Here is a 14,980-nt window from a genome sequence, read left to right as displayed (position 1 = left end):
TGCAGTGGGTACTTAACCCACAGAGCTGTATAGCCACGACAACTCAAAGAGCCTCATCTACACATAGAACAAGTTCTCTTTATTTACCACTTTTCATACTAGTTTGTTCAATTTTTAGTCCGTTGCTCTGGCAAACAGTAGTTTTTCAACTTTTGTACATATTCTCAGAGCAGCAAAAACCAAATCTTATCTCAGAGAGTTAGGTGCTTTTTCTATTTCTAAAGATGAAACTGCCGGTGGTTGATCTGCTTCTATTTCAGATGCCATCAGGTGAAACAACCATCTAAGATTGGTCATGGTGCTGCACCCAGGGAGAAGAAGCCCAATGATGCAGTCGTGCAACAAAACTTGAGAGGGCCCCTGTGCCAGGTATGTAGAGGGGCCCCCTCCGGCCTCAATAGGGAGCTCTCTGGGCCGGAGTACTGTGCTGAGGGAGCCCCCTGGAGCTTGGAGGCCCCCCTGCACCACGGGGGCTGTGGGGGCCTGTGTTACGCCCCTGCAATGATGTTAAAACTCACAATATTCTATTGCACAGTGACACACAGCCCCAGTAGTGGCAACTGCTGCTGAGGGCAGGCCCCACCATTGGGTCTGATTCAACAGTGTCAGTCAGTGACTGATAGCCGCGCTGAGAGCAGGATTCAATATGCAGCAGCAGCAGGACGGCAGATTTGTAACATTGTAGCACAGACAGTCTCTCAGCCAGAGCTGAGCAGACGAAGATCTACTTAACTGTTATTAACTAAACTGAGCCAGAGCTGCTGTCAAATGTAAAATGTAAATGTAAATGTATTTGAGCTTATATAGCGCACAGCTACCCACAAAGGGTTTCCCGGCGCTTGCTTAGGGAACCCGTCCTGGTATTCCCCTGTGAGATAACCCCGGGAGGGTATCCACAAGGTGAAAGCCAGGCATCCCGCCGCGAGGGGCCATTGTGGAGATTAAGCAAGCTATTGCCCAGAGTCGCAGAGTGTGAACCCGTGAGTTGAGAAGGCACCGGAGCGAGAATTATCGAGTCCGTGGAATATTTGAGCCCAAGACCCGCCGAGGCGGGGAATTGAACCCTGGTCCAGGGCCGATCTCAGCTTCCGGGTCTGCCGCCTCTAACCCCTGAGCCACACTTCTCCACAGAGCACAAGTCTGCGGGGGAGCAGCAGAGCCGGCGAACAGGTGCACAGAGGCGACATTAAAAATGTGTGATAACGCATTTCAGTGCGGTGATGCGGATCACCACACTGAAATGCGTTAGAGTCACACCTGATGCCTGATACTTGGCAGGTCTGATGTTCCTGGGCATTGAGTTGGGCACAGGCAAACGTCCCACAGTTGCCACAGGCAAAGGTCCTTAAAATTCAGGAGTTTCTAGCTGCAGTGATTGGGGAAAGGAAAATTGAGTTGAGGGTGGTGCAAAGGTTGCTCAGTTTCATGAATTTTCCTGTAGAGTAGTGAAGGCGGACCATATTTTTTGTAGATGACTAGGCATAGCTATGGCTGGGGGTGTTGCCTCATCATAGGGTACAGATTTTGTTTTCCGTCAGGTCTGACCTTTGTGTCTGGAAGACATTTTTAAACAACTTCACTAGTGCTGCAGGTGCTCAAGGTTTTGGTCTGTTTAGGGATGGGATTTGGAGCACGGAGCAGTGGCCAGTGCACTGGTTGAGACAGGGATGAAGCATTGCCTTTCTGGAGTTTTTTCCCATTGTTTGTGGCGTTGTCAGTGTGGTGAGGTGAATTGGTGAACAGAACGGTGATGTTTAATGTGGACAAAAGGATGGTGATTGACTTGGTGAACAGTCAAAAGACACAGGACTACAGAGATTCATGCTCAGTTGTTTATGTTTGAACATTGTTTTCAGAGCCAAGCATGTTCCTGGATTTAACAACAATATGGCAGAGTCCTTATCTCGTTCGCAGTAGCAGTGTTTTCACAGATTAGCACCAGGAGCAGAGAGGGACAAGACACTGTTGTCCACAGACATTTGGATGCTGAGGGAGTGAGAGTAGCTGGTCGGGTTGAGGGAACTTTGGGTTAGTCCACTAAGAGGAGCTATTGGCTGGTTTGGTACAAGTTTGGACATTTGAGAGCTGAAAAATGATTTTTTTTTACACTGGATTAACATGAAGCTGAAGGGAGAGTATTGTTTATTGTTTTGTTTTGTATTGAGAAAGGTTTATTGCCCACAACCATTGCAGGCATACTGGTGGGGGTTTCATTCATTAGCAAGCTGTACTGGGGGTTCGAGCCCGCCAGGTATGAGATCCTGGGTCAGGTTCTGAAAGAGTTGGGCAAGGAATCAGGCACTGGCCATCTAGTCTGTGTGTGGCAATTACATTTGAGTTGTTGCAAGAGTTGTTGGAAGTGTTGACTCTTTGTTGTTATGATCATTTTGAGGTGTCTATGTTTCGTTTATGCATCATTTGGATGTTTTTGGTGCTTTTCGTATGTCTGAGCTATTGGGGTCTGCAAGGAAGGGGAATGCTGAATGAGGAGGTGCATTTGGATGCGGGCACTTGGGTATTTCGCAGTGGCGATCAATGAAGGATCAGCAAGGTAGAGACAGGTTGGTGTGGTTACAAGAAATGGGGGGTGTGGAGGACTGCCAGAAGAGGGAATAACTTTTTTTTTCACATGGCCTGGTCGGCTGCAGGATGTGTTTTATTTATCATGAATATGGCAGTCGGGTGGCTGCTTTCCAATTGCTGGCAGTTTTGCTCATGGCTTTGTGCAGGCTTGGGAGGGACCCAGCAGGGTTTGGAACGTATTCCTTTTGGATTGGGGTGGCAACTGCTGCTGCGCGATTGGGGTGAGATTGGGAGAAGACCCATCAGATTAGCAGGTGGAGATTGAGGTGCTGTGAGCGCTATCTGAGAAAGTAATGGGGCTTTTTCTCTGGGGTGGAGGTGTGTTCCCTGTACCAATTACCTTTTTTCCACTGCCGGCTGAGTGAGAAGTCTAGTGTCCAAGATGGTGGCCTGGATTATGGGCTCTTCCGTTGTGCATTGGGGAGCAAACAACGTGGTCCAGCAGATATACAGATGAAATTTGCACAGCAGCCAACATGAGGTGCTATGGTGGGAAAAAGGTGGGATGCATTGGGGTAACCTTTTGCCCTGGTTGACGAAGCTGATTCTGCTCCTGATTCATCTGGGTGAGATTGACCTGGTTCAATTATCTGGTTTGACCTTGATTCAGCATATGCAGAAAGACTTGAAGGTGATCAAGGTAAATTTTACTGGGACAAGTATAGTCTGAACGGAATTTGTGCCACGCAGAGTCAGGAGGGGGCTTTGAAGCATGCTGCGATTGATAAAGCTCAGAGGAAACTCATCAGGGCCATGAAGGTTTTTTGCATAGCCATGGATATTAAGGTGATCTCGTAAGGGGACCTTGTGAAGAGGAGCAGTTCCTTTTCCGGGATGACAGTTGTGAGAAGTTGGCCTGGCGTATGCTGTCCACTATTCTAGTGGGCACCTTGCACCAGTCCAAATAATCCTTATTGATGGTAGGTTTAAAGACAACCTATATAGAAAACTATCCTAGTGGTAGCTGTGGAGAGCAGTCTTCAGGTTAATCTTGAAGGAATGTAAAGCAGCTAGTTTTACCAGTCTGTAATCTCATGTAATGACCAAATGAAAGGAGAACCACACCAGGTAAATGTCTAAAATATATGTATTTAATCTAAACACATCCCTCTTTATGAGGCTAGAGGCACAAGTACATACAGTAAACTTATTTAGCATACAGTAAATTAGCACAGTATACTGTAGAACCACTGGGACAACCAGGAACCACCCAAGATAGGGATGCAGGAGACCCACGGGGGACGCGTGCAGTGTCTAAACACAGCCGCGAATCACCATTGACTTCTATGGAGAAAGTTGCGATTAGAATTTTAAAGATTAGGGACACTTAGGAGTGGACTAGGAGCAAACCCCTTCAGAACAATTCAAGAGTCAAGACCCACGGGAGCACCAAAGCAATCGTGTTACCTCACCCAGGGAAGTCGGGTGCATAGGTGTCTTTTCGTGTCGGGTTTCATCGTCGTTTCCTATGGCGAGCTGAAAAGAAGTGCTGCAGGCGACCAGGTAAAAAGTGTCAGGATGGATCCTAGGGTAGATCAGAGATCTGAAGAACCTGAAAGCAGAGGGGACAGAGTCTGGGTCACTTGCCAGTGACCAGGGAGGCGATAAGAAGATGCCCACCGATGTCGGGTGATTTCAGGTGCAGAAGGTGAAGCCTGACTCTTCAGCCACGAGGAACAGGAGGCATCGACGACAACCAGGAGCTGGATTCCAGCTATCCCACATCAGATGTCGAGTGCTGCAGTGTTGGTATCCGGATTGGACCCAACAAGCCTTGGCAACAGCAACCCACACTGAATGCAAAAATTGGCTTCGCAGCAGACCAGCAAGGTCTGAGGGACTCACCCTTTGGAGGGCAGTCAGGGCACGTCTGGAGCAACCAGAAAAGCTCAAAAAACAAAAAATTTACCTTTGGGGGACCCACCAGTTGACAGACCAGGGATTGTAAAGGGTCCTCAAGCAGGAATGCTAGAAGCCGGCCCATGGAACACTCATAGAGTGTAGGCCCACAATCTTTGGTGCAGATGGTGCTCAGGGCTTGGGCTACGAGTAGACCAATGCACAACTTCAGGAAATCTCAGGAATTGGATGCACTTTGCAAATGTGCATGGTGTCCAGGAGTTCAGGTCCCACGTCTCTCATGATGGCTACAGGTCTCAGCTTTGCTGGGATCTCGTGTCTGCCTCTGAGATTTCTGGGAGTCTGTGTCCTGTGTCACAAAACCTTCAGGTTCCGGCAGGAGCCTTGGAAGTGCAGACCAGCAAGATGCTTTGTTGGTGCCTGTGTGAACAGGGGAGTCACTCCTTGACCCCAAGGGAGATCCTTCTGCCTTATAGTCGAAATAGAATATCGATGTTCAAGGATATATGTTGCAGAGTTTCGTTAAGGGTAATCTAAAGTCCTAAGGACTGGTTTTCTATACTTACACTAAGTTTAGGGGTTAGACTTACTCTAAGGTCCCACCTATGGGAGGACCTGGGGAGGGGGTGGTTACACCCCTTCCACTTTGTCCAGTTTCGCACCAGAGCAGGGGCTGAGTGCCCCTGCAACTAGTTTGAACTGGGATATGCACAGGGACACCAGGTGTGTCCCCAGCACTGTATGAAAAGCATTCACTGAATGCACCCACCCAGCCCCAATTCACTAAAGCCTGTCTGGGGAGGTGGTCACACCTCCCTGTGACAGGAAACCTATTGTTCAGGCCTCCCCTGCCGGAGTTTCGTCCAGTAGCAGAAGGTCAGACTTGTGTCTGTTCCTGCAGCATCCATTTTGTGATGCTGGGGTCTTTTAAACTATTACCTGTCAGGTGAGTGTGTACATGTCTTTTCCAACTCGAAGGGTGGAATTCTACCCCCGCTGCAAGGACTGGCCGGGAGGGGGAGGGGTAGGATTCAAAAGTTTTTTAAACCAAACACGACATGTTTCGATGCAGCTATTGCAAAGTTAGCATTAAACGCAAAGTTATAATGCACTTAAGAATATATGGTATGGCTGTATCACAGAACAGCCTCAGAGAATAGATTCCGAAAGCTGCAGACTCAAAGGGGTCCTGCTCATGCATGGGCACCCTCTCACACAAAACCAAACACTCTGCCTTCAGGATTGTTAAGGCCTGCCATCGGAATGACTTATAGGTTTATATGTATCTGTTATTAAAGGTCGATATAGGTAGCCTAATTCGTAGTAAGGGGTGCATGTACCACCTTACGCAGGCTGCAGTAGCACACCTGTGGTGCCATTTTGAAAGGCTTCCCAGGGGTGGCATAATATATGCTTCAGCCCCTGGTAGGCCTCTGGGGTACCTATGCCCTTGGTACCTAAGGTACCATATACTAGGGACTAACAAGGGTATCCAAGTAACCAATCTGGAGTGTACCTAAAGTACATGCAATCAATTTAGAGAGGAAGCAGGTAGGCTGGGGCCCTGATTAGCAGGGATCCCAGCCAAACTAAGTCAAAACCATCAAAACACCTGGAAAATAGTGGGGGAAACCAGGCAGTCAGATTCCACCTTACTACATAACCCCACCCCCGACACAAGGAGATGAGGATAACCTTGTCCAGGTGTGCCTTTATTGACCAAGTGGCCATATAAGGAAGTACCTGCAGTAGCATGATTACCCCCTGTCTTATGGTCCACTAAACAATCACTCACCCTAAGGGTATGAGAAGGTCTCCACCATGGGGCATTACTACCTGAGGTGTGTTTTGGTAAAGTAAAAGGCTGGTGAGGCGTCTGAGTGTGGGAGTGAGGCCCTAATAGGGTTGGTCTCAGCTTCCTCAGATCACTGATCACCATGGATGCCTTGCTTTCCATGACTGAGTTATGCATGGCTCTAAGGGTCAACCTTTGCCTGCCATCAGCTTGGGGTTGGGTCCCTTTGGTTGGGACCCTGGAGGGACATGGTAGGTTTGGGACCCTGGAGGGACATGGTAGGTTTGGGACCACTGGGTGCCAGGTTTGCCTTTGCCCAACAGAGCCCATCTTAGGGTGGTCTCTATTCAAGTCAAAAGGGTTCCCTCAGAGGGTTAAGGAATTATGACCTGGCTAGGGCTGCTAGACTGGGTGCCCCATATCTGCTGATGGGGGGCCCTCTGGACAGGGAGCCCTGTGGGGTCCACTGACCTCCCTGACCTTTATAGCCTTGGGCTGACTGAGGCAGGATAGAGAGGGGCAGGGCACTTGCTCCAGACTGGGTACCACCTTGGAAGGGTTCACTGCAATCAGCGGTTCTGCCAGGCCAGGCCTGACTACCTCTGAGGCAGTTCCTTCACAAGGGGTAGGGTCAGTTCCCTGAGGCTGACCCTCACCTATAGTCAGGTGGGTGAGTGTCAGAACCCAAGTTAACCTACCAGTAGCTGTCTTCGATTACTTGCACAGGAACAGAAGATGCTAGCTCCCAACTCCCTCTCCAGGATTTCTCAGAGTCAGAATTTAATCATGGCTCTAATTAACCCCAAAGGGGAAAAGGGGAATGGATAAAATAATAAAGAACAATAGAAGAGACTGGTTCTGGACCTTCGGATTTTCTATCTGGCTCTTCCGTCAATCATTCAATGACCAACTTGCTGAAGAGACCTAAGGAAACTAGCACAGAACAATTATTTTTAGTACCCTTCCGACTCCACTCTAATCTAAATATTGTTTTTCTTTTTATTGATAACCTACCCCTAGTCCTCTTGTTAACCTGCCCCTCTTCTGTCTTCTGATGTATCTCTCGATATTTCCCTTATTCTGGAAATGCTACATCTGTAAGACATTGAACAGGTTTTAATTCTCTATATTCTTTTACCTATTTACTTTGTTTACTAATTCACAGTTAACATACCAGTCTTAAGTTTTAATGTTGCCTTCTTTTTATTCCATTAAGAGTTTTTTCCTTTCTGATTTTAGTTTTTGAACTGACTTCTGTCTTTCTTCAGACTATCCTGCTTTTCCATATTACTGTCGCTTTTGGATTTAAATTAGATTTCTTTTCTTCCCACAGGTACAGTTTATGCATCAACAATATCACTGAGGAATGCTCCTTTTAAGGTAAGTCTATTTGAACATTTATCATTGAACAGCTGTTTAATTTCACAGACTTTTTTTTTAGTAAATAACAATAGTAACTTAGCTCTATGCGTTCTTTTCTTCTTGCTTATTGCTTCTAGATTCCAGGAAACAATGGCGAAGATGACGAGAGAAGCTAAACTTGACAGGACCGCTCCCGAAAATGAAGATACTCAAGCGACTCCGATCCCGACGTAAGATACCTCCTGAAAGCTTCTACTTCTTTTTTTTCCCACTAAACCACACGAAGGTTTAACTGATTCGCTGCAAACTTTGATTCCAAAAAACACCTCAGAACTTGGAGCTACGGAACTAAGCATGGGCGAATTTTGCGGATCTCGCGTTCGCGAATTTTGCGGATTTGCGGATTCGCAATCCGCAAAATCCGCGAATTCCCGCGAATTTGCGGATTTTTTTTTTTTTTGTGTTCGCCCGTGTTTCTGCCAGTTCGCGAGGGTTTTTACAATTTCGCAATTTGCGAACTTACCTGTCGGGTCGCAAGTTTTGCGAACTTGTTGTTTCTACATGTCCAGCCTGTTTGGGACACTCTTCTTCACCACTGCCACTCTCTGTCACCACTGCCACTCTCTGACTACTCATGCCACCCTCTGGCCCACCCATGCCACCCTCTGTTTCATCACCACACCCTCTGGTTGTCCAGTGTACATTATTTTCGGCAAAGCAAAGCACACCTTCCCTGCCTCAAGTGACTTGAATTAATTTGGGGCTGATTAATGTGTCACAGAATATTTTTTTAGCTGGCACCTGCTTCCTTAGTGCGCCCTGATTAGTGATCTTTTGCACTTGCTAAGTGCTTTCATTGTTGCAAAATTAGTTACAACACCTGCCCTGCCCCAACTGACAATAATGAATTAGGGGCTAATTAATGTGTCACTGAAAGAATTTAAAGTTCCAGCCTGGCACCTGCTTGTCTGCTCCTTTAGCTGTAAATCAGGACCTTTGTGGCATACAGTTAAGGTCAGAGCAGGGTCACACAATAGTTGCAAGCAGGCAACCGAATTCTGGAGGGCCCCCTCAGGAAGCACTACAAAGAATCGTTACAAATCATGAGGTTGACCTTTTGCACCTGCTCATTGCTTTTGCTTTTGCTGAAATCGTTTTTCGTTTTTTTTCGCGCTATTCGCGGGGCGCGGCGTCGTGCGAAACCGACCGCGGAAGCCGCCAATTCGTGCGAATGAGCATTTTATTTTTTTGCGGCTTGTTGTTTCGCGAGTTTTTTTGCAGTATTCGCGAGCCGCTTGCAGCGCAACACGCGAATTTACCCCAAGGTCGAGTACGGGCGCGGCCATTTTGTTTGCGTGACGTATTTCCGTTTCCGCCCGCTATGTATAATCTCGCGCAGTAAGCGCATTGCGAGTAGAGGGTCGCACGAGATCGCGCGGGAAATCTAGAGGTTCGCACGAGATCGCGAGGAAAATCTCGCGCGAACTTACTTTTGCGCTCGTGAACGGGCGCCGGCCATCTTGTTTTTCATTCATTTCCTGTGTCTGGGCATGGTGTTTAATCCTCTTGGTATCTTTGCCATCCTTTGCTTGTTTTCAGTTTTTTTTTACGATTTTGCTTCTTATCTATCCCTCTCTTTTCCTAGCTGTATATTTTTGTCTTTTCTGCTATTTTTCTTTACTTTTAAACTACATTTTTAAACTCTTTTCTTTTCTTCTTCCCTATCCTATTCTTTCTTAATTTTCTACTTCTTCCTACCTTACCTGCCCAGACCATGGTCAAGCCAGGCGCCGTGAAGCTGCCCAGGCACTTGAGGGCCGCAGCGGCGGCGGGGAGTAGTGCTGGACCCAGTGGCAGGACAGCATGCGGGAGATTGAGGGGGGAGCAGGTGACGCGACGGGAGATCTTCAGCCCGGAGGAAGTGGGCGCGCTGGTCTACTTCGTCCAGCGCCGCCTGCCCAGGACCATCGCGGGAGGCGGCAGGATCGCGGCCGGCGGGTACAACATGCGGGAGCGCCGGAAGCGGTGGGAGAAGGTGTGCTGGGCCATATCCCACCTCTACGGGGTCCAGCGCACCTACAGCCAGGTCACCCATCGCTGGACGGACCTCCTGGACCGCGAGCGCGACCTGCTGGACCAGCTCGGCTTGGAGATCCCCGGGCTTGGTGAGTAGTAGTAGCCATTTAATCACTCACTACTATGATGTTTTCTCCTGCTCTGTGTTGTTGTATTGGAAATATTTGTTTTTTACATGGAGCAAGCCAATAATGCCGCTGATGACGATTACATTGTAGTTAAATTATATTTCAAAATCTTCTGTGCATTTCAGGTGCACTGCTCTCCTTCTCAGTGGCGTTGCTACTATGCTTATTTGTTTTCTATTTCGTGGTCTCATTGGCCTGAGTAACTATTATGTATGAGTGTACTTTACAGAACTGCGTAATGCTAGACACTAGGGGGCAGATTACATTTACAAGCCCCTTGCGCCACGTTTACGTTGCCTTGCGTGACGCAACAGCGGCGTAAACGTGCTGCATCCCTGCGAGTCATTTACAGCATGACGCATCTAGGAGATGCGTCATGTTATAAAGCCATGGGCCTGCACCACAATGGGTGCGTTCCTAGTACGCAGGGTGGGCGCCGCGGTCCAGCGGCTGTGCGCCTCGCAAAATTGCCTGCGTGAAATGTACAAGATTTAACGCAGGCACTTCTGCGACGCTGCTACGTCAATTCAATTCCTTATGTCTGCTCGAAGCAGGCGAAAGGACTGACACAGCATGTTAAGTATTGGGTGGCCCTGAGCATTACTGGAGTTGCATTGCGTTGGCGACGTGACTCCAGCGATGCGCCGCTCTTACGTGACGAGATGCCTCACGCAAGTGCCTACCCTTGCGCCAGGGCGCGCCGCATTGTAAATGAGGCACATCTGCCGTGTCGCAAGGGTAGTTTTGCGTGACGCATTTGATCTGGCGCATCTCTGGAGATGCGCCAGAACGCGTAAGTAAGTATGCCCCTAAGGGGCAGAATTGCAATTACCGTCGCATCCCTGCAAAGTAGCAGGGATGCGCCATTAATTGTGCGGCCCGCTACCACCACCAAACATGGTGCGCCGTATTTGCAATGGGCCCAAAACGTCACCGAAGCTTTACTGCTGGAGTTGCGTCGCAACGATGGCGCAGCTCCATCAATGCTCTGGGGTACCCTATCTCCCCAATGCTGGGTCAAGCCGTACGTCTGCTTCAAGCAGGTGCAGGGTTTGTGTGACGCATCATTGTCCTAAAGGTGACTGATTGATATTTTGTAGATTTCCCTCAGCCACTATTAGGATGTGTTCCAGCGCAGGAATGCCCTCCCTTGCGCCGGAACGCCCCCTGATGGCGCAGGGCTTTATAACGGGATGCATCTCCCAAATGCGTCACGTTGTTATAATATTATACGCCGCACCATGGCGCCCTTTTTTGTTTAGCTGCTGCGTCACAAAAGTCACGCAAGAACGGCGCAAAAGAGCCGCAAGGGCTTAAATCTGCCCCTTCCTTTGTAACCCTGACAATAAGAAAAATAGTGGCGGTGGATTGATAGTTTGACTATTTAAATGACTGGTAATGTAGCAGGCAACTGTTAGTGTTGTCACTGATCTGACTGAAATCACAATGGAGTTTGTCTGTCACTTTGCGTCTTGCCTGCGGACTGCTGCCTGCCAGTCCTAGGTGAACGTTTCAGTACTTTGTTTAGTGAGTTACGTGACTTTCGAAGTCACAGGTCCGCATATAAATGAAAAGTAACCATAATCAATATAATTTCGCAGAAATATTTTGTTATTGTTCTTTTGAAATGTTTGATTTGGTTGACATTGACAAGCAACAATCATCCATGTTTTCTGTTCTTTCTTTCATGTTGTACGTCAGCTCCCCCCAGGGGCGAGAGGAGGACACAGGAGCAGCAGGCGGCGGATGCTGTTCATCAACAGGGCCAGGATCGGGCAGGCGAGGGCTCCTCTGCTGGCCCCAGTAAGTTTTCATTTTAGACTAGTACCTATTTTTCCTAGCGTTCCTCATTTGACTTTTTTCAAAATTGTCTTTGCTCTTCTTGTAGACTGTATCTAAATTCTTATCCTGCCTCTACTATGACTCCCTGTGGTATTACTAGATTATTCTTATTAGTCTGTCTGTGTAGCTAACTAAGATTGCACGGTTGGCGAAACTCCCATGATTCTAGTCAGCAATAGCTCTATCAACTTAGTGCAGTCCTCTGGGATTGTCCATAATGTCTTTTGAAGTGTTCTATCTGGACTCATGCTTGCAAAAATTGCAAAACCTTTCGCTCAGTCACTCTAGTCTGGACCAAAAAACACAGATTGTATTTAAGTTTAAAAGCTTTATTAAAAGTAAACACATTTATTAAAATGAAGTCATAATAAAACTAAACGTTTAACTGATAATGGAAAAGTGGTTAGTGCTGACGATTAATTGAAGACATTTCTTGTGGTCGAGCCGAGCTCTCACCTGGTTTCAACTTGATCTTGTTGTTAGAAGTCCATCTTCTGTCTGTGTGGAGAAAAATGGTGCGTGTTAAAAAAACAGCCTTCATCAGTTGTGCCAAAAAGTGCAGCAAGACAACCTTCCCTGGAAAAAGGGACATTTTTTTTAACTTTAACGACAGTCACAAATTACATTGTTTTCACATGTCTTCATTCCTAGACCAAATACTAGTGACTGCTTTATTCTAACATTCTTAAATGTACTTTGTAGGTGGAACATCTGGTGGCGGGGCCAGTGTGGAGGTGGTGGTGCTCGACACCGAGGCGGAGGGCGAATCGGGCGATGCTTCAGGGGAGGAGGCGGCGGCGGCAGCTGTGAGAGTTGAGACGGTGGTGGTGGCGGCCAGAGGTAAGCTCTTATATATTCCTTACTTATTGAGATTGAAGACTAGCTGGGAAGGCAAGAATATGAGATGCATGGCTGGGTGAATGATGAAGCAATGATGGGTGGAAGGACAACAGCCTGGGTGGGTGACACAGAAACTGTATGTGTCCATATACCTGGATCATGCTACTATCTGACTCTTAGATAGCATATGTGTATCTAGAGCAGGGGTACTCCTAGTACGGCCCGCGGGCCGGTGGTGGCCCGGCAAGCCTTCGTTGGCGGTGCGCTGACCTTTCAGACAATCACTGCTCCCCCGGCCCCCACAGAGCAGAGGCTTTTTTGTATTTCACCTGTTAGCGCCCCTGCATCTCCACTCTGACAATCACTGCTCCCCCGGCCCCCACAGAGCAGAGTGGAGATGCAAGGCCACAAAGAGGTGAAATAGAACTAAGCCTCTGCTCTGTGGGGCCGGGCAAGCAGTGATTGTCAGGGTGGAGAAGCAGGGGCGCTAAAACAAACAAAGCCTCAATAATATGTTAATGGTCTTTTAAAGACCTGTTAAGTACTTTGGTGTTGTTGTCTGTGTGTGCGCGTTGAGGAAGCGGTCTCAACCCGGGCTGAAGGCTGACACAGATAGACACACACACAGTGAGATGACAGAGGGGGAGGGAGAGGGAGGGCAGGAGGGAGAGAGAGATGGAGGGAGGGCAGGAGGGAGAGCAGGAGGGAGAGAGATGTATGTAAATGCTGGGTCTGGTGGCTCAGTGGATGAGGGCATCTGCTGCAGGGACCTGTGTGCAACCTCATGGTCACAAGTTATCGTTTTGCTTTAGCCCCGCCCCCTCTGACTCCGCCCCCACCAGTGCGGCCCTCGGCCCCAAACTACACTGTAAATGTAGCCCCTGAGAGAAAGTTTGTGAGTACCCATGATCTAGAGAGAGTAGACGGTCAGTGGATGAACTAAGTGTAACTTTGAAGAGCATGTAACACTAACACTGCACCCGCACGTCCGTTCCAGTGTAGGAAAGGCAAGGAAAAGAACTTTTAATTTTGTCCAAATACTACCATAAATAGTAGCAGTAGTTTGTATTGCAAGCACTGCATAGATCCGGTTATTATGGTGGCCACTCCCTACCTCTCTTAATAAGTTTAGTAGTACTCAGTCATTCATGTGTGGATGTATCACTGGTCACTGAATAAAAAGCAAAGCACCTAAAGTCATCCCATATATAAGCAAAAACATCCCATGTGAAGTGATAGATAATCAGATTATTTATCTTCTTCAATTTTCCATTTCTAGTACTCATTTCCACTGTAGGGTGAAAGTTAAATTAATTAAGCAGTAGCCCTTGAGTTGTAACAGAGTATTCTCAGTGCCACCCGTACTAGAAAAGTAAGAGATTCACCACCTGCATGTACTGGACGGGTACAGTAACGCAACGGCAACGCAAGTCTAGGTCACTCCTCATGGCGTGCGTCTCTTTTTCTCGGGTGCAAGTTTACCGCGCTGGCATTATGCTGGCTTGCAGAAAATAACGTACCAATTTTCCAAAACAAGAGATAAGAAGAAGAATAAGACTGGTGTACTTTCATAGTCGACTCCAATGGAAGTCCACAGTGCTCGTAGAATTTGTTCCTTAAACTCCCACTAATGTTAGAGCAAGGATGAAGAAGTGTGAGGTTAGATAGATACTGGCCTCAATAGTTATGTAATGCGCTTGCAAGTTGCTAGTTGTACTGCAACACAAATTTCTGCTGAATGATTGAGTTAATCTAAAAGAGCATTGGTTACAGACTATGTCTTTCTTTCTTCATATAGGTTCTCCTTCCAAACGGACAAGGAGGAAGGAGCTGGCTAGAGCGGCCCGGCAACGGAGGATCGAGGCCACTGTTGCGGAATATCGGCGGCTGGTGGCCCTGGAGGACGTGGAAAGTGTGCAGTCGACAACTACAACAACGTCGTCTGCATCGGCCTCCGTGGCCCCACGGGCTGCCACCCAGCACAGTGGTCCACCCAGACAGAGCCGGGCTGCCAAAGGCAAACGCCACCACCGAGCAGCAAGGCCAACAGCTGCCTCTCACAGGCATTGCACCTGCAAGGCAGTGAAGGCACGCCTGCGCCGCACCACCCTGATGGTGTCCCGCCTTCAGCAGGAGCTCGCCTTGCTCCGCGAGGAGCATGATGCCCTGGCCCAAAAAGTGAACAGCATCCACCCATAGTGTCCCTTGCCCCTTTTTTAGAGACTTTTGGGGGGTGGGAATTGGGAGTTGGGTTTTTGGGGACTTTTGAAGGACAATCGTTGGGGTTAGGGAGGGTCTTGCGGGAGATTATTTTGTTAGGGATATAAATATACTTTTTCAAACTTTATCTGAGCATACCTGTTTTTTACTGCTTGCCTGGTGGGTGGGGGTTTAACGTTGACTGTTTTCCTGAAAGTTTAGTTCCATTTTCTTCCTTTAAGTGTAAATGCCCAAATGTTTTCAACACTAAGTGCCTCTCACAGACTCAGTGAAG

At 48.0% G+C, this 14,980-nt stretch overlaps 1 protein-coding gene across 1 annotated transcript in view; it reads left to right on the top strand.

Moving 5' to 3' along the window:
- LOC147727799 (uncharacterized) overlaps window positions 1-14,769 on the top strand; it is a 57,902-nt gene extending 43,133 nt beyond the window's left edge. Inside the window, exons 3-5 of the mRNA XM_086963688.1 lie at window positions 11,506-11,607; window positions 12,349-12,486; window positions 14,285-14,769. Of these exons, the coding sequence (XP_086819814.1) occupies window positions 11,506-11,607; window positions 12,349-12,486; window positions 14,285-14,685 (641 nt within the window). The 3' untranslated portion in view covers window positions 14,686-14,769. The remainder of the gene's footprint in view (window positions 1-11,505; window positions 11,608-12,348; window positions 12,487-14,284) is intronic.
- Window positions 14,770-14,980: the final 211 nt, after the last annotated feature.

Source organism: Lissotriton vulgaris, chromosome 3_1 (genome assembly GCF_964263255.1).
Source record: "Lissotriton vulgaris chromosome 3_1, aLisVul1.2, whole genome shotgun sequence".
NCBI lineage: Eukaryota > Metazoa > Chordata > Amphibia > Caudata > Salamandridae > Lissotriton > Lissotriton vulgaris.
This window is presented reverse-complemented; position numbering and strand designations above follow the sequence as displayed.